The sequence below is a fragment of the Ambystoma mexicanum genome, chromosome 5q (genome assembly GCF_040938575.1).
Source record: "Ambystoma mexicanum isolate Mex_15411 chromosome 5q, UKY_AmexF1_1, whole genome shotgun sequence".
NCBI lineage: Eukaryota > Metazoa > Chordata > Amphibia > Caudata > Ambystomatidae > Ambystoma > Ambystoma mexicanum.
Window position 1 is genome coordinate 1,392,851,207 of NC_090933.1, and position 26,251 is coordinate 1,392,877,457.

Genomic DNA, 26,251 nt, shown 5'->3' on the forward strand with positions numbered 1-26,251 from the left:
CTCAATATCCCCAGATCCGCACACATTTCGTATACCAGGAAGAACCTTCATTGGTTGTCAGTCACCCAAAGGATCTCACTAAAATCGCTTGCCCTTACCTACAAATGCATGAACAACCTGGCCCCCACTTATCTCTCCTCATGATTCACAATGTACACTCCAGCTCGATCACTTAGATCCACCCTGAATCAGAGCCTAGTGATACCTAGATACAAGCTCCAAACAGCCGGTGGTTCTGGCTTCCCAGTCCTGGCAGCCAAACTGTGGAATGCTGTCCCCTTGACTATCAGAAACCTCCCCTCCCTCAACCTTTTCAAACATAGAGCCAAATGTTGGCTCGCCTCCTCCAATGCCTAAGATTCATTTTAAAACGTGCTGTAATAACATCTGTAAGGACGCATTACTTGACATTCCATGTATCGCTGTACCACCTACACATGTCTATTTCTATGCCATACTTATTGTTGATATATCATCACTGTATGCAACGTATGTAACCATTGCCTTAAGGAATGCGCCCGGTAGCCTCCGGGCCTGGTCTGCGCTATACAAATAAAATAAATACAAATACAAAAGAAAATAAGTGTAGGTAATTTATAATGAGTTAATGCATTGCATAATAGACATTTCTGGATTTTGTCGACCCTCATAGTTAGTACTTTAGAAGTACTATAGTCCGAACCAGTGCACTTTGCAATTTGCTAATTTACTGTGTTTGTTTATTAATTTATTGGGTCTGTAGGAAAAAAAATCCATGGTGGATTAAAAAAAAAACCTTTCTACATTATGGTACACTATATTTCCTTGGTTGGTTTCAATAGGAGGAATTGAATAGGTGTATGGTTTTTGGTTTGAAAGTGGTGGTAGTATTGTTGCAATTAGATACCAGTTGGTGTATTTTAATTGTTTATTTCTTGTTCCATTGTAGTGGTATTCATTTATCCATTTACTTGTTGCAGAATTTTGGGACAGTTAGATACCGGTTGGTGTATTATAACTGTTGATAGTTTTGGCACTGCTGGTTACTGCTGGTGGTTTCTGCTGCGTTCTATTCACTACGTATAGCGAGCTTCTATGATGACTTAGTCTACCTTGCGTTTCAGCGTCTGTACATTCAATGAACGGTTGATTTTTTCTTCTTTCGTATTTAAAAGTTCACATGATTCTTTACTTCGTCATTAGTTTCTTAAGGATCTATACATCCTCTTCAGCCAGTATCTCGGGACGTCTTGCACACTTTTTGTGACATCATTAGGTTGTTTTCTTTGCTCTGTCTCATATTCCTTCAGAGAGTTCCTCTCTTAGGTTATCATAACTTCCGGGATACATTCGGTAGGGTTGTCTCAACGGGTATCTTCTTTCAAACACACGTTGCAGTATTTGCACAAAGTCTGGTGTCAAACATGGCACAGTTTCATGTCTCCAACATATGTGAGGAAGAGGGCGCAGGGTCTCCTGCAGAGGAATACAGGATCTGTTTTCAGGCACTCAGGTATTGTGATTCGAATTTAGGCACCATCCCGTTACATAGGAAACAATATAGAGAGTATAGAGAGGCGCTGAAATGCAAGAAACTAGAGCTGATGCAAACAGCCTTGGAAAAACCAAAGACAGCAGCCAACAAGAATTCTAAAGTATTTTGGGAACTGATGGCATATGGCCCAAAACATCTAAGACCTCTCCACATTTTTTACCACAAGAAACCTGGCATGGCCATTTCGACTCATTACATAACATACACCCAGGCCTGGCTGAAGTTGTGTTTGGGCCCATTTCAATATGATTGTTGGTGGCATCCTGCTGAGAGCAAAAACAGTCGTTGGCACCCTGTGGGATGCATTCGATACAATGGCGACACAGATAAGATGAATAGCTGCCGATTATTAGGAGACTGCCAGCCAGAAGGGAGCTTAAACACTAAATGCCCACTGAACAGCTCTAAACCTTTCTTTGTCAGCAAGTGGCTGATGTGGAGGAACCAGTGTCAGAAGGCAATGAGGTGTTAACAGTTCTGTATATCCTGTTTGAACAGAAAAAACAGCCATTAATGCGTGTGCTGCAAAGCGCACATTTTAAACCCCAGAATGATGTGGGAGGAAGCAAGGGAAACGTGACACTGCTTTACAGCGAGTTGCCTCAAAACTCACCAAGAAATTACAAAAAGTAATCCAAAAAGGAGTGTATGCCAAGCAAGAAGTAACACAATTTATTTTTGGGCCCAGGCTGCAACATTCATATGGAATTTATTGATTTATTCATTTATTTGTAGGGCACCAAAGCCCACAGACATCCGGGTGCACACACATAAACACAGGGGACAGGGAATGCGGAACAGAACTGCATGAAAGGTGCTGTCGAAAGTCCATTCCACAAACTAAAGCTTTTATAGTCAAACAAGTTCATTAACCTCAAAAGTATTTTGTAATATTAGTTTAGTCCTCCATGTGAAGATAATTGGTATAGCTATGTCATTCCCCTATGGAGGGACATATATTACCCCGCAATAATTCTGTCCAGCAAACCTCACAAGCCACCCTCAACCATCACCGTGATGTCACAGTCCAACCCTTAATTCCCACATCAATAGTGCTAAAACATTGAAACTTTTGAGATGTCTAGCAGATCTTTATTCATCTGCCACCAGTTATCTCCATCCATTTCTCATGGGAATATAGTCAATCATGACACTGGTAAATCCTTCAAACATTGAAAAATTACCATTCTGATGTTGCATCTTAAGAACTCTCCGGAACTCTTCCCAAGCGCACATGAGCCAATTTGAATCCGCCATGGGCCACTTTGAGCCTGCCAGTAGACCAGTCTCACAAAATAATTAGCTGAATTATAAAATGGTTGTGCATTCGCTGCCCTCTACGGCACACATGAGCTTTGCTACATGACCATGAATGTACAAGGTGGCTATTCATTTCTTACTGTGTCACCCTGGGAACGTGTAATTTGCAACGTGCTGTAAGCCTTTGCAGCTTCCTAAGCGCATTAGTAAAATGTGGATTTTCGCTAGTACCGTGACAACATCTGAGGCCTGCTTAAACCATGTTTACTTACCTTTAGCCAATGTTAATCACCTACACATGAATAAATACCTTTTTATCTATTTAAATGGATTCTCTTTGCATGATAATTGTGGGCATTCTCTATCCTTACGTGGAAGTTAAAACCACACGGCTATCAATGAAACCCCTCCTGATAAGTTTGTGCCTTTTTACTGCGCCGAACCTGCATTTCTACCACACTGCAATGGACTTTGTGACTCTAATGACTAACACTCAAGTACATTTGACAGCTATGGACGGCTCAGAATCTTTTTGTTTGTATTTATTTTATTGGAGATTTGTAAGCCGCCTATACAAATAATGGTGTTTCAAGGCGCCACAAGACAAAAAAAAGGGGTGGACAAGGTTGAACGATGACAATAATGGTCCTTCTAGGCCTTGTGACATTCAAATTGTGCAAGTGCAGTAAGAAGAAGTGCGAGGAAGAGGGCGGGTGCTGGTCTGCTCAAAATGTGAAGTGCTACGGTGCAAAGGGAAGAGCAGGGTAGAGAGTAGAGAGTGCAAGTGGAACGGGTTGTGGAGGAGGGGTGGAAGAAGGCTGATGGGGCTAGGCAAGTGCTAAGGGGACGCCTGGAAGGCAAGTGCAAGGGATTGCATGGGTTGCAGGTGGAAGGGTCCACATGCTAAGTGCTAAGAATGGGGCAGACTGCGAGGAGGGGCCTGGTGCCCTGTAGAACTCAGAGGGAACCAGGCAGTCAGTCACTGCGACAGACAGGGAAGTTAGCGTTGGAGATGGAAGGAAGAAGAGAAAAGAAGGGTCTTGAGGAGCCTTCAGAATTTAAGGAGATCTGGCTCAAACCTGAGAGGGGCAGGAAGACCATTCCAGAGAGAGGCTTCTGAAGAGGAGAGAAATCTACTCAACACTCTCTGCTTAGAGAAGCATCTGATCTACAGAGAGTTGGAGCTAGAAGACTGAAGGGCAGCAGGGAGGTATTTCGGGAAAGAGAGTTAGATGTAGTGGGGTCCTAGGCCCCAGTAAACTTTGTGGATGATGCAGAGGGTCTTGAACTTGATCCAAGCAGCAACGGATAGCCAGTAGAGAGATGTTAGGGCTGGAGAGATGCAGTCCCAGGGATAAGCCTTGCAGTCCTATTCTGGGTTAGTTGAAGGGGGCGTAGAGAGGATAAATGAGACTGAGGAAGAGGCCTTTGCAGTAGTCCAGCCTAGGGAGGACCAGAGCTCTGGAGACACAGTTTCTGGGGGAAGGTGAGGAAAGGAAGAATGCCTCTGAGGATGTGGAGCTGATAGTGGGCCTTAGGTTATTTGCCTCAAAAATAGTTGAGGGGAAGGTACCCAAAGAGGACAGCCAGAGGGTAGGAGGAAAGAAGGGAGCTGTGGTCACAATGAGAAGGATTTCAGTCTTACTGGCATTAAGGCAGATATCATTGGCAGCAAACCATGACTGAATAGCAGTCAGACAATCAGGAATGAGAGAGGAGGAAGTGGGGGAAGTAGAGGTAAGCATGAAGGAGAACTGCGTGTTGTCTGCATAATACTGGGAATAAGGAGAGAAGTAGGAGTTTGGGTGGGCCAGAGAGGCAAGGTAGATGTTGAAGAGCCACGGCAAGAGGATAGAGCCTTGAGGAATGCCATGGAGAGTGTGATAGGGGAGAGAAAGGGGTGCATTTGAACCTTGGAAGGTCAGTCAGAGAGGAAAGAGGTCAACGAGTCCAGTGCCCGGCCCGTGATGCCAAGTGCATTACAGAGACAATTTGTCAGAGTGGCATGATCGACCGTGTCAAAAGCAGAGGAATGATCCAGAAGGATAAGAACGGATTGAGAGTTGGAATAGGGATTTGAGAGCCAGTCTTCCTGGGTGTTCAGTAGAGCAGTTTCCGTGCCTCTGGCTGCTCTGAAGCCAGACTGGTGGTCGTGGAGACAACCAACAGAATCAGTGCGTTGGATCAGTTGGGAGATGACCAGCTTCTCCATGAGTTTGCCCAGATGGGGGTAATTGAGATAGGGAGGTAGGTAGCCGGGCAGGAGTTGGCGGAAGAGGGCTTGTTGAGGAGAGGATGACCAAGGGAGTTCTTGGGGGTAGCAGGAAGGAGCCATTGGCAAAGGAGTGATTACAGAAATCGGCAAAGGCTGGTGCAAGGGAGGCAATGTTCTCCTTGATAGTTTTGGAGGAACAGAGGAGCACCTGTTTGGAGTAGACTTTCATAGAGAGGATCTAAGGGCGAGAGAAGAAGGGAGGGAAATAGGGTGGGTAAGTGAGGTCTGAGTGCTGAGGAGGGAGGGGAGTAGAGAAGAGTGAGGACAGGATGTCCTGAGTTTTGGTTAAGAAGTGGGAGACCAGTGAATACAGAGGGTCAGGGATGGCAGGGGAGAAGTGGAGTCTGCAGTAGTATTATCGATTTCCTTGCATATTTTAAACAGTTTGCCTATGTTGTTAGTGGCCCCAGAGATGCAGGCTTGGATAAAGGCCCTCTTCTTCAAGTGGATAGAGAGTCTGTATTGCCTTTGGAGCAGGCGGCAGGCAAGCCTGTCAGAGGATGTCCCTGACACCCACCACTTCCGCACAGCAACTGTGCACTTGCATTTCAGAGAGGCTAGGTCCTAGTCATACTAGGTGTTGCACTTCAAGGCAGGCTTCATACGGATCCTCATGACAGAATCAAACAAACGTATATCAATGCCTCAAAAAATGGAAGTGATACAGGCTTGTGCATCCATCCGCCATGTTACAATTTAATGTGGGGACAAATGGTGAATATTACAGGTTTGCATCCGCATGCAGAAAAGGGCCGAGGGCAAACAGTAGACCCAATTCTAAAGCATAGTTTAAAATGCTTTGCCTTTAAGAAGCAGTTCATTTGTTCGACCACGCCATTGGCCTGGGAATGATAAGTGGAACACAACTTGTGCGTTATGCCCAATAGAGCTATTACCTTTTTGAACAGCTTGTTGAAGAAGTGTGTGCCATTATCTAACCGTAATACCTCACACAGTCCCCATCAGGGAAAAACTTCCCACACAAGAAATTTGGAAGAACCTTTGCAATATGGATGTGAACATGAACCAGCCTCAACCCACTGGGCACACAACTACTATTAAATATCTGAATGTGTTGCACCATTCTCGCATGTCAGCATACTCTACATGAAGCTCACGTAACAGCCCAGTAGGGTGAGGCAAAGTTCCTCAAAGTGCTGCAATGTTTTCCCAGTATTGCCCAGTATTGTAAGTCTGACATGCAGTGCAATTAGAAACATGCACATTTAACAGCTCTTACATTTTCTGCATGTACCCGTCCTCCTGTACATCAGCAGCAATGTGCTGCTTGGACACATGAGAAGGAAAGTGTCATTGTTCAAAATCAACAGGACTAGCCCATGGGGCATCACTGCATTACCAGTAATTTCCTGCTTACAAATCAAGTCTGTGGGTGACTGTACATACCCTCTCCTTACCCACAGTACTTTATCCTCTTGTGAAGCCGTCCCCTGTATCTCTACAGCTCTACATTTTCACTTGTTGGCCAAGATGTGTAGGGAGCTGGCAGTTGTAGCTGCATATTCACAATCTCAGGGTATTTTGCTATCTCTGGTATGGGGAGGTATGCTGCATGTTTGGCTGCTGCATCTGCTGCATTGTTGCCAAGAGAAATGTTGTCTGTATTATTGGTGTGGGCAGCTCATTCCACCACTGCTACCAGGGCATATATTAGTCTGTTTAGCAATGCAGCATGCTGCATGGATGACGCATCTGCTCTTCTAAATCCCTTCCTTTTCCATTGAGCCAACCTAGAATGTACTGTAGTGGTGATGTATGCTAAACCTGAGTGCATTGTTACTCTGCACCCGAGAAGCTTCCAGGGCTTCTATCAATACAATCAATTCAGCTGCCTGGGCCGAAAAATGCATGGGCAAGCTTTTCTGTACTAGTGTCTCATACTCACCATCTACTAGGTGAACCATGGCTGCATCCGTATGCCTCCTCCTTGTCTCTTGGTGAGTCTTTGCCGACCCATCAACAAAAGCACCTCGCCCTCATCCAAGGCATAGTCACGTGCTTTCGGGTGTGTCATCGGCTGGTCCTTCATTGGTAATATATGCATGTTTCTCATTGTCTGCAGTAATGGGTTCCGTCAGAAAGGTTGCAGGGTTCACTGTTTTGCAATATTGGAACTGGACAGTATTATCTCATGTGCTGATGCTTGCTGCTAAAAGCTGGGGGTGTGGCAATCACCTCTTTTAGCTCTTGGAAACTAGTGAGCATGTCCTTATTCCATGTGATAGTACTCTTTTCCTTTTGGGACTCATTGAGTTCCTGTAACAACGGTTGTGTGTAAGTGGTGCAGTCAAAAATTGAGGACCTGCAGTAATTACATAGCCCCCGTAAATTCTGCATGTCTTTTATTGTCACTGGCTGTGTAGCTTTGTGTTCTGGTGTGATCTTCTTCCCGTGAATATAAATAAGCTGACCTAGGTTTAGCACTTCCTGCTGGCAATACTACAATTTGGCTCTGTCCACCTTGTACCCCCTGTCAGCCAACAATTGCAAAAGACTGATAGAATCAGCTCTGCACTGATTTTCATTTGTACTACATACTAACAAATCGTCCATGTACTGAATAATGGTACTAGGCACGTGTATGTTCCCCAAGTCTGCATATGACACCTGTTAAAAATGCTAAGGGATTCACAATACCCCTGGGACAACCTTGTATGCTGGAATATTCTCCCACCATGGGTAAATGCTGTGAGGTACTTTCAAGTCAATAACAGTAAAGTGAGTGGTTGTCGTGGGTATGTTACATAGAATTGTCGCAGGGTTCAGGACAGCTGGAAAATATGCCTGTACTCTGTAATTCAGAGGACACAAGTCCTGAATCATTCTCCACGCCGACCAAGGGTTCCTCTTCTGGTTCAGCAGTGACTGATAGGACTGGACATTCAAGAGTTCTCTGTGGGCTGTCCTAATCTGGATAGGTGTTTGTCCCTGGGAAGATGAAGGATTGCCCCCCACAGCACTTTCGCTCCCTGATAGTGTGTAACTGTACCATTAGAGACCACACTGCTATTGGGTATCCGAGGTACCTGTGGATGGGAGAGGTGGGCAGCATACACTGCTTGGCTGTTGGAGAATGGTGCTTGCAGCTGCAGAGAATGGTGGAAGTTAGGATGCTTTGGCAGGTGGTTGTGGGGCTCTGTACTGACCTGTGGTGGGGCCAATGGCATAGGGCAATTGATAGGGAGATGATGCTCTGGGAGCATAAGGGGGCATTTGGTTGTACCCTCCACCGACCATGCTTCCGCACTCCCTTGAGAAATGTCCCATTTTCCCACATGTCCAACACTGCCCCATATTTCCCCCATCCTTTCAAATCCTCCATTTTCCCCTCTTGGGCATGTAAAAACTCCTCAGCCCTTTTGATATCCTCCCTGGTGCTATCCTTGATATTGGGGCTGTAACCCACCATTCCTGTTGTATCCACCGCTCCATGCAGGGGTTGTTTTCACGTCTGTCTGTACAGCCTGAGTCTCTGTCAATGCTGCCACCATGGCCCCTTCCACTGATATCTTTGTTCATTTGTTTTGTACCAGTTTTGCTTACTCTGTCTGAAGTCATTGGGCTGTTTCCTTCTCTTTTTCTCTCAACAATTTACAGTGAAGTATAATTATATACTGTATTTCTACCCATCCCTTCACTTCTATCGACATGATTTTGTTGAGTGCTTTTTGGACCTGCCTCCCAGGCAGTAGGCTAGATTTGTTATCCTCACCCTGTGCACCTCGCAGTACAAATCACAAGACATCCTGCTCTGAGCTCCCCGTTGGCAGCAGCCCCCACCTTGGGCCTTTTCCTGGCTTGGCCGGGACTACACTAATCAGTAAACTTGCGAAGGATTAATGAATTGTAATGGTGGGCATCTGATAGATCAACGAAGTGACCATTATCGGAATACGGGGGGCCCTAAACTGGGGCTGGACCTCTGCCCTGGCTCCCAGGAGCTCGTCCTTCAGAGGCAGATTCAACCCAGCTCGCTCTCGGATATTCACATTCCTTTCTAATTGCATCGGGCTGCTGTATGGGACAATAGAATAGTTATATCTATTTGGTGTGAAGGCCTCTCTGTTGACCCCAGGAACTCGGAACTGAGGATATGAGAGGTGCGTTGGCACTAAAATGTAATAGCATGCTTTTTCAGAGGATGAGGCCTAGCCGTTCTCGGCCTTAGTCTCAGAAATGGCGATGGTTTAGTGCTTGTGGTCACTGAGCTAAAAATGGCACCTCTACCCTCAATTACTCAATTACTGTAAAGACGCCGGTGGGGGGGTGGTCTGTACTTCCGCTCTCTATATGGTAGAGGAGAGGCACAGAAGACCCCTGCCAAGATTCTCTATATGGTATCGTGGTAGAGAAATCAAGGCCTAGCTTCTCGGGAGGTGATGCAGACTGGTTCTTAAGTACAGTGTAGTCCCCAAGCACCCACAAAGGAATGTCCGCACACTGAATTGTTTAAAACACAGTCTTTATATAATCATTATTCAAAGTTATGTACAGTATCACGATAACTCACTTTGTACTCGGAAAATCAGCAATGGTAAATATCTACAATTCTAAAGTGGTACCACACACGTTATTAGACCTCGTTAAAGTGCATACGGTCAGAATGACACACAGATCAAATAAAGGAAACCAACAGTAGAAAGAGGAAGGAAAGCAGGAGGGTAGAACGATTGGCAGAATACTGGCCCCTACCACTGGCCGCAGTTCTGTGTGGAGATCCCCCCCACCTGGGCAACCTGTAAAGCAAAGATGTATCAAAAGCCCAGTCCATGTATTGTTCCCCCTAGACTTTCCAATAGTTCTGCAACCCCAAAGTACCTGGCGTTGTAGCGTTCCTCGTCGGGGAACAACCCTTCTTGAGTGCCCTCCCTTTAAGGCAGGAGCCACGGGTCGTCGAACGTCCGACAGAGAACAGGTCGAGCTACGACGGTGAAGTGGCTGCGTCGTTCCTAGCGGTGCTCATTGGCGGGAAGCGCAAATGTCCTGCAAAGAAGAGGCGTGCGGGGCACCTCGGTGTAGATAGTTCTGGACTGCAAAGAGTTGAAGAACTGTGGCCCAGAAAGGGCGTTGAGTCGTCAGCGACTCTGTGGTCCACTGGGTGGTGGCAAACCCACCGGTGGATGCTCCTCGGCGCGCCGACGGTCAGGCGTTCTTGAGCAGGATACAGTGGCGACGATGTGGAGGAGCGCGTCCTTGGATCAATGAAGTTCTTAGGCAACGGGAGCACGGTGGCTCGAGTCGGCGACGGCGGTCGGCGACAGTGGTGAACAACAGTCCGGGCGCTTCTCCTTGGAGTTCCTCAGCAATCCCCTTATAGGGTCGGCTACCTTTTGAAGGTCTGTCTACCAGGGAGCCTTGGCAAAGATGAGCTGTGCACTGTGGACCTTACGAGGTCCTCTCTGGGTCAGTCCGTGAAGGCACAGCAGCTTTCAGATTGCGAAGGAAAGCAACAGCAATTCTTCTCGTCCAGCAGGGCTTCAGGGTCAAGCTTCAGTTACTCCAGTTACTCGTCGTAGTGGACTTCAGCTTCTGAACATGATTCCTAGCAGTAAGAGGTCCCCAGATATACTGTTGATCTCCCATTCACACTCAAGCATCCAATCATGACTAAAGGCATTCATGTAGGCCGGCAGCCAATCAGGCACACAGTGTATTCAAGTCATTCACTTCTCTCCAGACACTCACAACAAGTTATGTGTATTGGGACAAGTATCGAGCCATTCAACACTGCATACTACATTCAAACCGGTTTCGGGCAGATCTGTCTCAACCATTGTGTCAACCACTAGATACTAGACACCCATCATGTAGAATGTATATTCGCCACACACTCTGTTCATCCAGGTCCCACCCACAGGCATACCCACAACATATGGTCATTGAGAAGGCTCCAGCCAGTCTGGTCAGCACTTCCCCACACTACCATATAAGGAACTTCCACCCAACAGCCAGTCAGGGGGAAGGGACAGAGTCAGGGCTTCCCGGGACTTTTGGAAGCTCAAGGTAACAGGCGATGGAAGACAAGAGGCCATGGGGGCCATTTTGTCTCCATCAGGAATCTACCGATTCCACGGACAGGGCCTGGGCATCCCAAAATGGAGGACACTCAGAGCACCCGTCAATTCAGCACGGAGCTGCCACCAGCCCATACCCTGCTCTGTGGGTCACACACACGTGCCCAAAAACATACACTAGGGGCACATGGTTACACCCCTACCCATGGGACACCCCATGGGTCTGTTCACCAAACCAAAAGAGAGAGTGCTGCACCACCAGGAGTCCCACACGAACTCCTGCGTGGAAAACACGACAGAACACACGATAAAAAGCAGTGAAGGACAAGGATACGGAGGCCGTGTCCCTATGATGCATTTCCAGCATCACAATTACTATGAGCTGTACTATTCCTTTGCCCCCACAGAGCACCCTTTCCCCTGTACTGTCACCCTTCTACATTACACAATATCCCTAATCTATTCTGATCTGTCTTGGGAGGCCGGGGACTTGAATATGCAACCCAACAGGACCTTCAGTTTTGCCAAATATTTATTTACTGATATTTATACTTTTATTTGTGGCACTCCTCCTTACTATCCGCACTCCCCTCCCGAATATATAGCTTTCTTTGTTTGCTTTTATTCGGCTCTAGGTCATAAAAGTCACAAGAAAATTACAACACAGCAATACAAATATACCTTATCCTCACTTACTATATTTTATTTTGTATTTATTTATTGTGTAATATAGCTTTATCTAGTTAAACTTTACACACATGCATCAATATACAACATTTAAATTATCTTTCAAAAACAGAATTTTTCAGTAGTAAAAAACTAAATTCATTGAACAGGATTAACAAAAGCTAAAACAACAGTTAAAACAAGTCGTTCACTGCAATCACAAGTTGCTCACTAGGTTCTGAAAGGAGAGTCCACCACAAGTGTTCATAAGTGAAAAGGGACCCTGTTCTAAAATATGATTCAAACATTGCTTTATGACGGTCACAAAGTGCAGTGCATTTAATAATTACATGTTTTAAACTTTCATTCACCAACGTGCAGTACCAACAGGATCGATCTACGTTAGACAACCTTTTACAGGTCCCCAAAACATCCTTCGTTAAGAGAAGATTTAATTTCAAGAGTACCCAAAATTCCCTGAATTTCTTTGCGGGATGTATAATCAAACATTTATGCACCCTATTATAAGGTTTATTGTCCAACACAAAATACTCAAACATTGTTTACGATTCTAGGCAAGATCTATTCGTAATCCAGTCATTTTCGTACATTTTCTTTTTAACCTTCATAGGAGTGTATTGCAGATCACACAATGATAGATCATTAAGCTCAAGAATAATCAAAGTACTAAGATGTTCAAACAAAGTGCCTACTCTGGGGAATAAAATACTTCTTAGTAACTGTAATCTTCGCCAAGAGACCATGGCCTCCAATTAAACCAGGTCCAAAATATGTCAGAAGGCAGCCAGGGGAATACACAGAGGGAGGGATAAAATGCACTTCCAAATTATTGCTTCCACTTTCAACCACAATAAACCCTCCTCCTGCACCTCTGCCCCATAGATCAATCTGGGGAACAATATTTGATTGTACATTTTAATCACTGGGCAAGAGAGAATTGGCCATAGTTTTTATCAAAAACTCGAAGTTGTGTTGCGGCCGAGATGGCTTTTAGTTCAAGGGCCTGATTTGCAAGACCAATGATTTCTTGTCTTTAAAGACTACACCCAAGTATTTAAATTCAGTGACATCCTCTATTTTCTGGCCTCAATGAACCAGCAGATATGTGTTCTCCCAGACAAAAGCTTACGCCGATTCATAATCAGGACCTTGGATTTGGTAATATTAATGTGCAAACCAAGGTCCCTAAAATATTCACCCAACACAGCCAAGGAACTTTGCAAACCCACTGCAGTGTAGTCTAATTAGACAACTTCATCTGCATATAGAAGGTACTGCAATTTATTGGGCCCCAGTTTCAGTGGATTTGCAACAATAGTACCTAGAGCCGCTCATATTCCTCGAATGTACAAATTAAATAGAAAAGGCGAAGACCACATGCCACGTAAATCCATTCATTGTAATTCCTCCTTTGGTCCAGTCTGACCTTCAAAGGGATATCCGCGTGTAGCTGCTCCAGGATACTGACCAAATATTCGGGGCAACCCCAATCCCTTAACATCTTCCATAGCCGTAAGCGATCTACACAGTCAAATGCCTTTGTAATATCTAAAAAGGCCACATACAGACTACGCTTTGGCTGAAGCCCTTGTTTGGTTAGCTGGTGGAATAGAAAACAATTAAGGGATGTACTAGCCCCCTTTCTAAAGCCAGACTGATTGATACTAAATTTCCCAGAGTCCACCGACCCAATGCTCCAGAGCCCACAGTAAGAATCTCAAAAAGATCGTATATGAGGAATCCAAAAGAGAGATTGGGTGGTAATTTGCAGGATCCACTCTATCTCCCTTTTTAGAAGATCACTACGACTATTGCCTCCTTCCATGTCGGCGGAAACTGATGGCTCACCAAAACATTGCAATAGCACCTCAGAAGATTTTAGAGTGAGATTTGTGAGCCTATCAGGGCCTGGGGCATTGGACCTGTTTGCCCTCTTGATTGCCCACAAAATTCCCTCGGTATCGATTTCCAACACCTCCCAAGAGGGGAAAGGCACTGGTGAGACACAGGAAGCCAAATCGTAGTCCTTCACCACGTCCACAGAGAGATACAAGTTGCTGAAATAGGCCTCCTATATGGGCCCCGAAAAATTGGCTGTGCTTGTAAAGATACCTGAGCAACATGTCCTCGAATTAGTCTCCAAAAATTCAACAAGTCTCTTGAGCTTAAGGCAGATAACATGCACTCTGTGTCCTTTTGAAAAAGTAAATTCCTGTGGCTTTTTAGCCAGTTTCTGTATGTTTGAGTTAATTTAATGTAAATGCTACAGGCCCCAACGTTTTAACTTTTCGGATGCCCTGTCTGAATGTTCTTTTTCTTAGACTCACAGCTATGTTATATTTGTGTGAGAAATCGGGGCATGTTGACTTATGGCTTATCATACTCGGGGTATTAATCTGTGACAAAACGTGTCAGGGGGGCATATAAACAAAAGTTTGCACCAGTACATCTTGTTCTACTTTGATATTAAAATTATCAGCAATTTTGGGGTGCCAAAAGACTGCTCTGAAAAAGGGGGGGGAGTGGGGTGGGTCCGTGGGAATAAACTGGAAAAGTGCAAGAGAGCAGTGATGTGTTGTTGGCAGCCTCAGCCCGGTGGGTCCGTTGGCCGGGCTTGGGGTGTTTTACGGTCAGTGGCCATTGTGTGCTGTTGTGCAAGTCTAGGTGTGGTTTGTTTTGTTGTTGCAGTGTTGTGAAGTATGTGCGGATTGGTGCGTTTTTGGCTTGTGGTTGTGTTTGGTTAGAGTTTGAGAGGTGTAAGCAGAGGGATGAAATTGTTAGGAGATTGGTTAGTTGGCATTGCTGTCCCTGCAAATATGGGATTCCATCTACGTGCGGTGCATGCTAACATTCACATTTCTAACTAGATGCGATGCAAGCTAATGTTATGCGATGCAAGCTAATGTTCAGAATTCCATACGAGTATAGCATATGCTAACAGTCACATTTCTATCTAGATGCGATGCAAGCTAATGTTCAGAATTCCATACGAGTATGGCATATGCTAACAGTCACATTTCTAACTAGATGCGATGCAAGCTAATGTTCAGATTTCCATACGAGTATGGCATATGCTAACATTCACATTTCTATCTAGATGCGATGTAAGCTAAAGTTCAGAATTCCATACGAGTATGGCATATGCTAACAGTCACATTTCTAACTAGATGCGATGCAAGCTAATGTTCAGAATTCCATACGAGTATGGCATATGCTAACAGTCACATTTCTAACTAGATGCGATGCAAGCTAATGTTCAGAATTCCATACGAGTATGGCATATGCTAACAGTCACATTTCTATCTAGATGCGATGCAAGCTAATGTTCAGAATTCCATACGAGTATGGCATATGCTAACAGTCACATTTCTAACTAGATGCGATGCAAGCTAATGTTCAGAATTCCATACGAGTATGGCATATGCTAACATTCACATTTCTATCTAGATGCGATGCAAGCTAAAGTTCAGAATTCCATACGAGTATGGCATATGCTAACAGTCACATTTCTAACTAGATGCGATGCAAGCTAATGTTCAGAATTCCATACGAGTATGGCATATGCTAACAGTCACATTTCTAACTAGATGCGATGCAAGCTAATGTTCAGAATTCCATACGAGTATGGCATATGCTAACAGTCACATTTCTATCTAGATGCGATGCAAGCTAATGTTCAGAATTCCATACGAGTATGGCATATGCTAACAGTCACATTTCTATCTAGATGCGATGCAAGCTAATGTTCAGAATTCCATACGAGTATGGCATATGCTAACAGTCACATTTCTATCTAGATGCGATGCAAGCTAATGTTCAGAATTCCATACGAGTATGGCATATGCTAACAGTCACATTTCTATCTAGATGCGATGTAAGCTAATGTTCAGAATTCCATACGAGTATGGCATATGCTAACAGTCACATTTCTAACTAGATGCGATGCAAGCTAATGTTCAGAATTCCATACGAGTATGGCATATGCTAACAGTCACATTTCTAACTAGATGCGATGCAAGCTAATGTTCAGAATTCCATACGAGTATGGCATATGCTAACAGTCACATTTCTATCTAGATGCGATGCAAGCTAATGTTCAGAATTCCATACGAGTATGGCATATGCTAACAGTCACATTTCTATCTAGATGCGATGCAAGCTAATGTTCAGAATTCCATACGAGTATGGCATATGCTAACAGTCACATTTCTATCTAGATGCGATGCAAGCTAATGTTCAGAATTCCATACGAGTATGGCATATGCTAACAGTCACATTTCTAACTAGATGCGATGCAAGCTAATGTTCAGAATTCCATACGAGTATAGCATATGCTAACAGTCACATTTCTAACTAGATGCGATGCAAGCTAATGTTCAGAATTCCATACGAGTATGGCATATGCTAACAGTCACATTTCTAACTAGATGCGATGCAAGCTAATGTTCAGAATTCCATACGAGTATGGCATATGCTAACAGTCACATTTCTAACTAGATGCGATGCAAGCTAATGTTCAGAATTCCATACGAGTATGGCATATGCTAACAGTCACATTTCTAACTAGATGCGATGCAAGCTAATGTTCAGAATTCCATACGAGTATGGCATATGCTAACAGTCACATTTCTAACTAGATGCGATGCAAGCTAATGTTCAGAATTCCATACGAGTATGGCATATGCTAACAGTCACATTTCTATCTAGATGCGATGCAAGCTAATGTTCAGAATTCCATACGAGTATGGCATATGCTAACAGTCACATTTCTATCTAGATGCGATGCAAGCTAATGTTCAGAATTCCATACGAGTATGGCATATGCTAACAGTCACATTTCTATCTAGATGCGATGCAAGCTAATGTTCAGAATTCCATACGAGTATGGCATATGCTAACAGTCACATTTCTATCTAGATGCGATGCAAGCTAATGTTCAGAATTCCATACGAGTATGGCATATGCTAACAGTCACATTTCTATCTAGATGCGATGCAAGCTAATGTTCAGAATTCCATACGAGTATGGCATATGCTAACAGTCACATTTCTATCTAGATGCGATGCAAGCTAATGTTCAGAATTCCATACGAGTATGGCATATGCTAACAGTCACATTTCTATCTAGATGCGATGCAAGCTAAAGTTCAGAATTCCATACGAGTATGGCATATGCTAACAGTCACATTTCTATCTAGATGCGATGTAAGCTAAAGTTCAGAATTCTAAAAGTGGTGCATGATAACAATCACATTTCTATCTAGATAATCTTCATGCCCACAATGTCACTACAATCCACAAAAAGATTTTCCACCCTTGGACCCAGCGACACTCTCCAGGCACTAAGTAAACCACCAAAATATCTTCCTTTTTGCCCTTTTTGAGCCGGCTCATGTAATACAACAAAGCTATCCACAACCCAGGTATCTACCATGAACGTTTCTTTCAAACAGATCAGATCGGCCCGTCACTAAACTCAACATTGAAACAGAGATGATAGAACCCACGCGTGTTCCAAGAAAGCAATCTGATGATCAAATTTCAATTGGAACCCTTTAGCCCTCATTTATGCTCTTCAAGTGAATTGATGACATGTGCTCAGTCATACGATACTTAGCACTTATTGTGATTAGAGGACCCTGCACCCGTGGTACAAATAGTTCCCACTTTGAAGTTTATCAACAGGCGTTCACGTGGAATTGACACAGGACCCACACTACAAGATTCCCTTTGACTAACTGGTAGCATGACTTCACAGTATTCAGACGGCAGGTAACCCATGTTGCACAACCTCTCTGATTCAGCCTCACCAATTTCTTAATAAAGTGGGAATGAAAGCCCACTGTTACTACATCTACCCGTCTGAAATGCACAACAAATATTCTAGCAATGTCTCTTGATGTCAGCGCCAAAATATATTGCCGATTCGGTGGGTAAGCCCCATTTACCTTGAACGTACGTTTAAGTGAGAGATAAGCTAGGTCCTCCCGCACGTTCGTACTGGCTAGAGTGTGAAACTCCCTCGTCGGCCTCACCTTTTACTTTAGGAGCCGAAGAGCTTGATTTAATGGGCTAGATGGAACAACATGCCTCATAGCTCTAAGCCTTGGGTCCTCCATCGTACTGAAGACGGATGATACATCCAAATCAACCTGGGACATGTGAATTGCTGGCACAAAACTTATGTAGATCTGCCCCCAACTCTCTGCTTGGAGAACGTCTGACCCTCAGAGAGTTGGAGGTGGATAAGCAGAGAGCTTGAGAAGGAAGATGTTTTGGAAGAGAAAGTTGGAGGTAGAGCAGTCCCAGGCCCCAGAAACCGTTGTGGACAATGCAGAGGGTCTCCAAGTGATCCTTTTAATGCTATTCCCACCATGCTAAAAATATAATGACACCTGGGCCCTGATGCATCACACTGCTGATCTGCAGCGCCTGCTCTCGAGTGGGACAGGGCCGGTTCAGAGGTCACAGGTGCCCTTTTGGTACCGGCTGTGACAGCCAAGCCACTTCAGCACAGAAGGAACCAGGCATTTAGTTCTGCACCTCTGCTCCAAACCACCTAAATTTGAGACTTTAAATATGCACCTGTTTTCCAAAACCACATAATTATGAGAGTTACTATCCTGGTGGCAGTTTAGTCTTTAAATATAAGACACACCTGTGTTAGATTATGTTGAATGGTATTTCACGTAATTATTATCAAATTAATGTCATACATATGACAGCCCTATGATCGCAGCCAACTAAGGAAAGGCTGTGTGTATTTTGTCTAGATTGGCTGTCTTGCTGCAGTATTCGGGTAACACCTCTCTTTACCATGACAGCCCCTGAACAAGAGCTGTCCTGGGAAACAGGAATCAAAGGGAACATCTTACACAAAAGGACTAGTCTCATATTAGAGTGCTGCATACAGAAGGGTCTTCTATGCTATGGTTATGAGAAGGGGGAGTAGTTAGTGTAGACAATGGGAGATCAGTTGGGGAAGCAGAGTTCTGTGGACATTTTGGCTGCAGTGTCAAAGTCATTTACCAAATGTCTTTCATGTCTTTCCACAGAGGACCACTTCAGTGACCAAGAGGGACAGTCTGACATCAAACGCCTGTTCAAGGCCTCATCGTCACCTCACCATCAAAAACACGATATCAGCAGCTGCCCGTGCCACAGAACGCACACCAGAGAAGGGCAGGATGCCAGGCAAGTCAAACCAGGGACCCACTGCCGTGTAGCCACAGGGCATTCTGAATGAGCTGGAGTACATCAATGATGGTTGCCCGGTAAAGCTGATAAGCCCCCAGCATTTGCATATCTCTTAGTGCCCATGGGGACTTCCATCCCATTCTCTTTCTTATTGGCACTTCTTGTCTTTCAAGGGCACATTATGTGCACCTGATATTGATCATGCTACGCCTGCCCTTTGTTTCTGCCTCTTTTTTCACACTCGTCATTTTTAATTTTTTTTTCAATTGTTATTTTCCCTGGTAACTTATGTAATGGTAGTCAGAATTATGTGGTAAGTATTACATGCAGCATTGGGCACTCTCTTCATCCGGTGTTGGCTATTCTCCTGTATTGTGTGGGTGCGATAAGGCATGGATACCATGTCCATTATTCTTGCATGCTTTGTGTCCAGTATTTTTGCATGCAGCAATCCTGAATGTCTTACCATTACCAACACACTCAAAATCAGGACATTTGTCGTTGTGTTCAACATGTGTGACACAAATGCCTATAATGTTGCTACCAGGCCAATATGGTTCCATGTGATAACGTTGCTGTAAAAAAGTTGCAAAAGTGGCCCCTAACATTCGTTTCCAAAATATTCTTGGGGGGGTATAATTGTACATTATTTCCTCCAATCCTAGAATACTTGGGGAAAGTTTTTGATTGTCTCGAGGGTGCATTATTAGGGAAATTCTGCCACCTGGTAGTCATTTTGAACAGCAGCATTATCACTGGATATGGCCAATATAACAGTTTCATTTCATTCTAAACGTTCTCAACTTGTGACAAGGTCTGTAATCTGACCTTGTCATGATGTGAGAGAAATCCCTCCCAGCCTGGGGTGGGAGGCCTGTAATGGTCAAAGCCAGAGTAATTCCTAGTCCAGATGGTGACGGTGGCAGTTGAGAGGCAGTTCGTACATGGTCTGAACCCATGTGCATCACCCCATGGCCTGGTTTTCTCTCTGTTTTCTAGACCCAAAGTCAAATCTGCAGCAAAATGGGGATCCCACTGGGGAAAACACAACCCATCATCCCCCCATGCTGTCTGCATTTCAGCACTGGATACCCTGGACCGGCAAGCAGAAGAGGGAACAGAGAGCTTACAAGGGCACCTGGCATGCTACCCACCGCTCCCCAGTGCCGGCAAGCAAGATAGCAAAGCTGCTGCAGCTACCTTAGACCACCTTAGACCATAAGGGGCATAACACAGAGCAGCTGTTGTCAGAAAAGACAGTAATTACCTTGGAGCAGGCCAAGCCAAGGCCCTATAAAACAAACCTTGACACTGTGCCATTGCTACCTCACGGTGGCCCCGCATGGAGCAAAGAGGTGGGGCTTAGTCAACTATTTTAAACTCTGTTTATAACACCCCCGGGCGGGTAAGCCAGGTACAGTAATCCAATGGGAGAGGCAGGGGAAAAATAAGAGAACACCAGAAAGCAAGAAGGAGGAGAAGGTGGCAGATCAGGAGACCACCATGAAGAAGAGCTGTAGACTAGACTGCGGAGGTGGTTTGGAAAAAAGGTGATTTATTGTTTGGTGAGTGCAAGCAGTACTGTGTTGTGAGTGTGCATGCAAGGAAGGTTGGTGTTTACGTGTTTACGTGTTAGAGGGAATGTGAAGATTGAGTGGAAAAAGTGAGAGTGAAAGGAGGGTGACTGCGTAGAAAGTGGGATGTAGTGTTAGTAGCAGTGTTTAGGAGAATGTAATAGTTAGGTGAAGTAGTCATAGTTTGGAGGATGGAATAGTAGTGTAGATGTGGTATTAGTGTGGCTAGGGAAGTAGCAATGTGTTGGAGAGAGTTGTAGGGTGGGGAGGGAGTAGCAACATCGAAGTGTGATGGCAAGTCGTAGAATGAGTAAAACATATTGCAAGGACAGAAGAGGAAGACAAGCAGAAGGAGTGTTAGGGAGAATTCGCAATATGTGCTAATTTCCCTTACCTTTTGAGACCCCCAGCAACTTTGCTGGATTTCTAGGATTTTACTTTTTACCTGGGAAAAGTGTGAGCCTTTTTTTCCCACTCTTCCATGTATTTTGATGTGTGTTTTACTTTTGTGTTCTTTGGTTATGGAGTTTTAAACAACTCCAGAGGCATCATCTTTTTCTGAGTGTCACACAGCACCTTCAGTGCAGTGGCACATGTGGTGTCTCTCAGACTCCCCAAGGTTTAAATACCTTCTCTGGGACTGACTACTGTCTCCCAGAGCCTGTAAAGTTAAATTGACTTTACTAGTCTCTTTAAATGTACTGACCCAGCACACACTATCTTACTATAGGTTGCTGGAGGGGTTGCCTAGCTTCCCATGAGTCAAAACACTCATATAACCGTCAAATGTTACTCTTTCCTACTTTAAATGGCTGGTGGCAGTGGTTTAGATTAAACTACCATGAATTTTCCAACTGCTAACAACGGTAGCTAAAAATTGGATCAGCCATATTTTTCAATATGGCGCCCAAGGCCTATCTGTAAAAACAGACTCTGGTCATCTTTTTTTGCCATTTCTTTTCAGAAAGGTCGTTCTTGTGTTTGTCTCTGCGCACCAAATCAGGTTAGGTCCCTTTGTTCATTGGCCTTTGGCAGGCTTCAGTGCTGAAGCCCTCCTCTGGCGCCAGGGTCTCTAGGGTGGACAGGATGTGAGGGAGGTGGCCGAAACTCCCTGTGCTTAGTCTCCTAGGAGACCTGAATGCACTCTGGCGAGATTGGCTAGCTGGCTGTTGGGCAAGGACAGCCACCCTGCTGTGTGAGGGACAGCCAGGCTGGAATGAATGGGGGAAACTGTTTAAAAGCAGGTCTCTGGAACTTGGAAAACTGAGTCGACCACTGGAACGAAAGAACCAAAGAGGAGAGGAAGGAAGAGGACTGCTGCAACTCCTGGACAACCGGTGAAGCCCTGCTGCAGGTCCGAATTGCCTGAAACTCTGACGACAGAGAAGCCCTTCAAGGTTAACTTCTTCCCTTGAGTTTGGTGGGAACAACCAACTCGCAAGCCACCTGAACACCGTCCCTATAATGGTTGAATTTTCATCAGAGTGCTGTTGAAAACCGGATAGCCAGAGGGAAGGAAACCAGCTTGTGGGCTTGAAGGCACTCACACCTTAAACCGACATCATGCTACAGCTTTTGGCCTCTTCTCTGGGCAGTGCAGGAACCTTCCGACATCCTCTTTCTTGTCCCCACGACTGAAGCTCAGGAACAGCGAGGTCTGCAGGATCTGCCAGGAACAACTGTATCAGCTACAGCTCTTCTTCATTGACAAGGTACTGTGCAAACACGGTCCGGAAATCTTTTCGGCCATTGCGAAAGTTCGTGGAACTTTCCTCCAACTCGAAGGCTTGTCCTTCCCTAAACATTCGTCAACCTCTTCGCCTAGCCAAATCCTTTAAAAATCTGTGGCAAAGACTTAACCGTTATCTACCAGAACGGTGCTATCCTATACAAAGACTCTGAACCATTGCTGGTTGTATTTAACTGAAACCCTTGCCCTGCCTATGAATGTATTTGGGCTGTCTAGTCTTATAACCTTGTCTTTTAAGTAGGTGGAGTGCCATTTTGCTCCCACTTCATTTGGAGCTAAACTTGTTCATATACCTACCGGTTGGACGTTTGTGGTTTATTAGTGTGTGATATTGAGCTGTTTATGCTAGTGTAATGTTTTCTATCTGACTGAGTAAATACATGTATATTCTTTTACCAAGAAACCTTGAGTAAGTGTATATTTGAATGACTGTAATAGTTGGTCCTTTGTGTAACTTGTTCTACTGCTCACTCAACTCTTGAGATAAGTCTGACTGCTCAGCCACTGCTACCACTTTACTGTGTAGTACAGGCTTGAACCAAAGGTGAAATTGTACTGACACTTGTAGTCTTAATTACATATAGTGTTCCCCAAGGGTACTGAAGGTGATTCTGCCCAACACTGGTGTACAGTGGTGAGGATAAAGTATACTTGTAACATTTAGAGTGCTACCTTTACCTTTGTTCAAATAACCCTCACAAGGCTAAGCAACACTAGCGAAGCAATTGTTTTATCATGCCTGATATGGAAAGCTACAGACAGGAGACCCTAGTGACTTTAACTGTTGATCAATTGAGAGATATGTGTAAAGCTAGGAATCTCCCTGTAAAAGGCAAAAAGGTTAGAATTGATAGAAAAGTTGTTAGAATACCAAAGCCTGGGTGTTAGGCAGAATCATATGCAGTACCCTTTGGGAACACCACACACAATTAAGACTACAAGAGTAAGTACAATTTCACCTTTGGTACAAGCCTGTACTACACAGTAAAGTGGTAGCGATGGCTGAGCAGCCAGGCTTATCTCAAGAGTAAAGTGAGCAGTGCAAGAGGTTACACAAAGGACAACAATCACTATTGTTCAAATAAACACTGATTCAAGGTTTCTGATTAAAAGAATATACATTTATTTACACCATCAGTTATACAACAGTTCACTAATATAAAGCAGCAGAAAATCACAATCTTAATACTCTATAATGACCCCCAATCAATTCTGGACAAGTTAGTCTCAAAATGAAGTGTGAGCAAAATGGCACTCCAGTCATTTAAAAGGGAGAAAAGACAAGGTTATCAACAATCAATCAGCACAACAAGTTATAGGCAGGGCAATCTAGAAAAGGCTGAAAGGCCAGAAGTGCTTGCGATATCAGAAAGACACAGAGGATATGTTGAGACAGATGCTCACCAAATCTACCAGTGGCATTTGGAACTGCCTAAATGCAGCCACCCATAGACTGCAGTCTGCTGTACTTACTTCTGCCGTCCGAAATGAAAAATGTTGTGAGCACTTCAGCATCCTATATCGTTCCCCTTTTCCAGATCTCTTATGGGGGTTACGGATCATAAATTCATCTCATGACTTTCGAATAGACCATGTAGAGATACTAGATTGTATTCAAAATCTCAGCCGGTCAAGAGCGGTTGGCCCTGATGGCCTACATAATGGTATGCTCAAAGATCACCCTCATGAATGGACATCTATTCTCTTCGAAATTTTTCAGCACATCTTCAATGTTGGTGAAATCCCCAACTCATGGAGGCGCTCAATTATTGTGCACATTTTTAAAAAGGGCGATAGGTCTGACCCTACAGCATATCGTCCTATCGCCCTTCTCGGTTGCCCGGGCAAAATTTTTGCCCGCTTTGTCTTAAAACAATTCAATCTCTGGCTTGATTCGAGTGATTTATGGGATTCATTTCAAACAGGGTTTCTACCTGGTTTAGGCACTGCCATCAATGTGATCACAATAAACTCCATCATTCAACATGCTTGTCAACGGTGCCAAGTATTATACATGGCTTTCGTTGACTTTCGCATGGCGTTTGACGCAACCCCCGTGAGCTAATATACAAAAAACTCATGGATAAAGGCTGTCCTTGGTCCATACTGAAATGGATTATCCAGTTGCACATGGGTACCTCCATACAGATGAGACTGAATAATGAAGGTCTATTGTCGGAACCAATAGAGACTGCACGTGGCCTCAAACAGGGCTGCATCTTGGCGTCAGCAATATTTAATTTTTTCTTCTCCGATGTAAGACAAATATTTGCCTCAATCATTACTGATTCTCCGAAAATTAATGAAATCCAAATTAGGCATTTGCTATATGCTGATGACATTGTATTACTCTCGACAACTGCAAATGCCCTCCATGCCCTATTGAATGCTTTGGACCGCTATTCTATGGAAAATTGTATAACTGTCAATATAGCGAAAACCAAGGTAATTCAATTAGGCACGAGGAAACAATGATGCGTTAATCATCAATGGCCCCTACGATGTACAACTTTGGAAACCGTACCTTCATACATATACCTAGGCACTTTGGTTACAAATAACATGAATATCAACGCTGATGATCATTGTGTAAAGCAAAAGGTCATATCAGCAGTATCGCAGGCCCGTTTGATCAAGGTTAAGTATTGCAAGTTCTCTTTGGTCCCGACAATTGTTTATTACAAAAGTTTGTTCCAGTAATAACTTATGGAACTGAAGCATCCTTGAAAAAAACCCTATATTTACTGGACTGCCATTGAGGGATGTCATTGGAAACGAGTCTTGCCCTTACCACTTTCCTATCCCATGTGTATCGTGAGACATGAATCGGGGCTAGTGTCTTTGTATGCCATTTGCAAATGGATTTTTTTTTCACTCTTTAGGAAATGCGTTATGGCAGATGACAAATCTGGTTTAATTAAAATCATTGCGAAATATCTCCTACATTCAATGGATGTATTTCTGCTTAGCTGGAGACTTAAAGTGCAGGAAATCATCAGTGAAACCGGGATCTCAACAATATTATTACTAGAGAATCCGAACCTAGCAGAAATACGATTATGGGAGTACGATTGGATACAGACGTGACTTGCGTGTACCCAATATCGGACTTTTATAAATACTCCCTTTAATCTGAAACGTTATGGTACAATTGAAAGTTATTTAATCATGTTCCCCAGTTCACGGCTGCGTGATGATTTCCTGCGCTATCGATTGAACCTTTGGCCAACCAATGAACTACTATACAAACGCAAACTAATATATGAGCACGACCGCTCTTGTCGTTTTTGTAAGGTCTCTCCAGAAACCCTGAAACATCTGTGTTCAGACTGTCCTGCGTTACTTATGCAAAGAATCAAGTGTCTTAAACCATTATTAATGGACCACATCATACCCACTAGTGACAGATTGTGGGACCTGTTGTTTCATACTAATAGACAGTTATTAAGATATGCCCTTCTGAATTTCTTGTATAGTTTAAGATTGATAGATAAGAGATCGATCCAGAGCAAATTATGATCATATGCATTTCTCCTTTGTACTTAACTTCTGAATAAGGTTGGATATCTTATCATTTATTATCATTACTGTCTTTAAAAGAAGAGTTGTTTTGTTTTGATTTAAGTTGAATTGTCAAATATACTTTGTTTCTTGTTTTACAAATGTTTTACGTTATCGTAATGAATTTTTAACAACATTTTGTAATTGTATTTGTTGAAAAATCAAGTTCACTTGATTAAAACAACTTTCAATAAAAAATAAAGAAAAGGCTTACTACAACTAGGATTCAAGTCAATAAGCCTGGGCCAATGTTAATGGTTCAGAGTCTTTGCAGAGGATCACACAGTTCAGAGTAGTTTGCGGTTAAGTCTTTGCCAAGAGTTCAAAACGAAGTTGATCGGAGGAAAAGTTACTTAAACGAGAAGAGAAGGACAAGCCT

At 43.9% G+C, this 26,251-nt stretch overlaps 1 protein-coding gene across 1 annotated transcript in view; it reads left to right on the forward strand.

Annotated features, from left to right (window-relative positions):
* LOC138498455 (uncharacterized) overlaps positions 1-26,251 on the forward strand; it is a 403,932-nt gene that overhangs the window by 364,319 nt on the left and 13,362 nt on the right. The window contains exon 11 of the mRNA XM_069622206.1: positions 18,846-18,984. Within this exon, the coding sequence (XP_069478307.1) occupies positions 18,846-18,984 (139 nt within the window). The remainder of the gene's footprint in view (positions 1-18,845; positions 18,985-26,251) is intronic.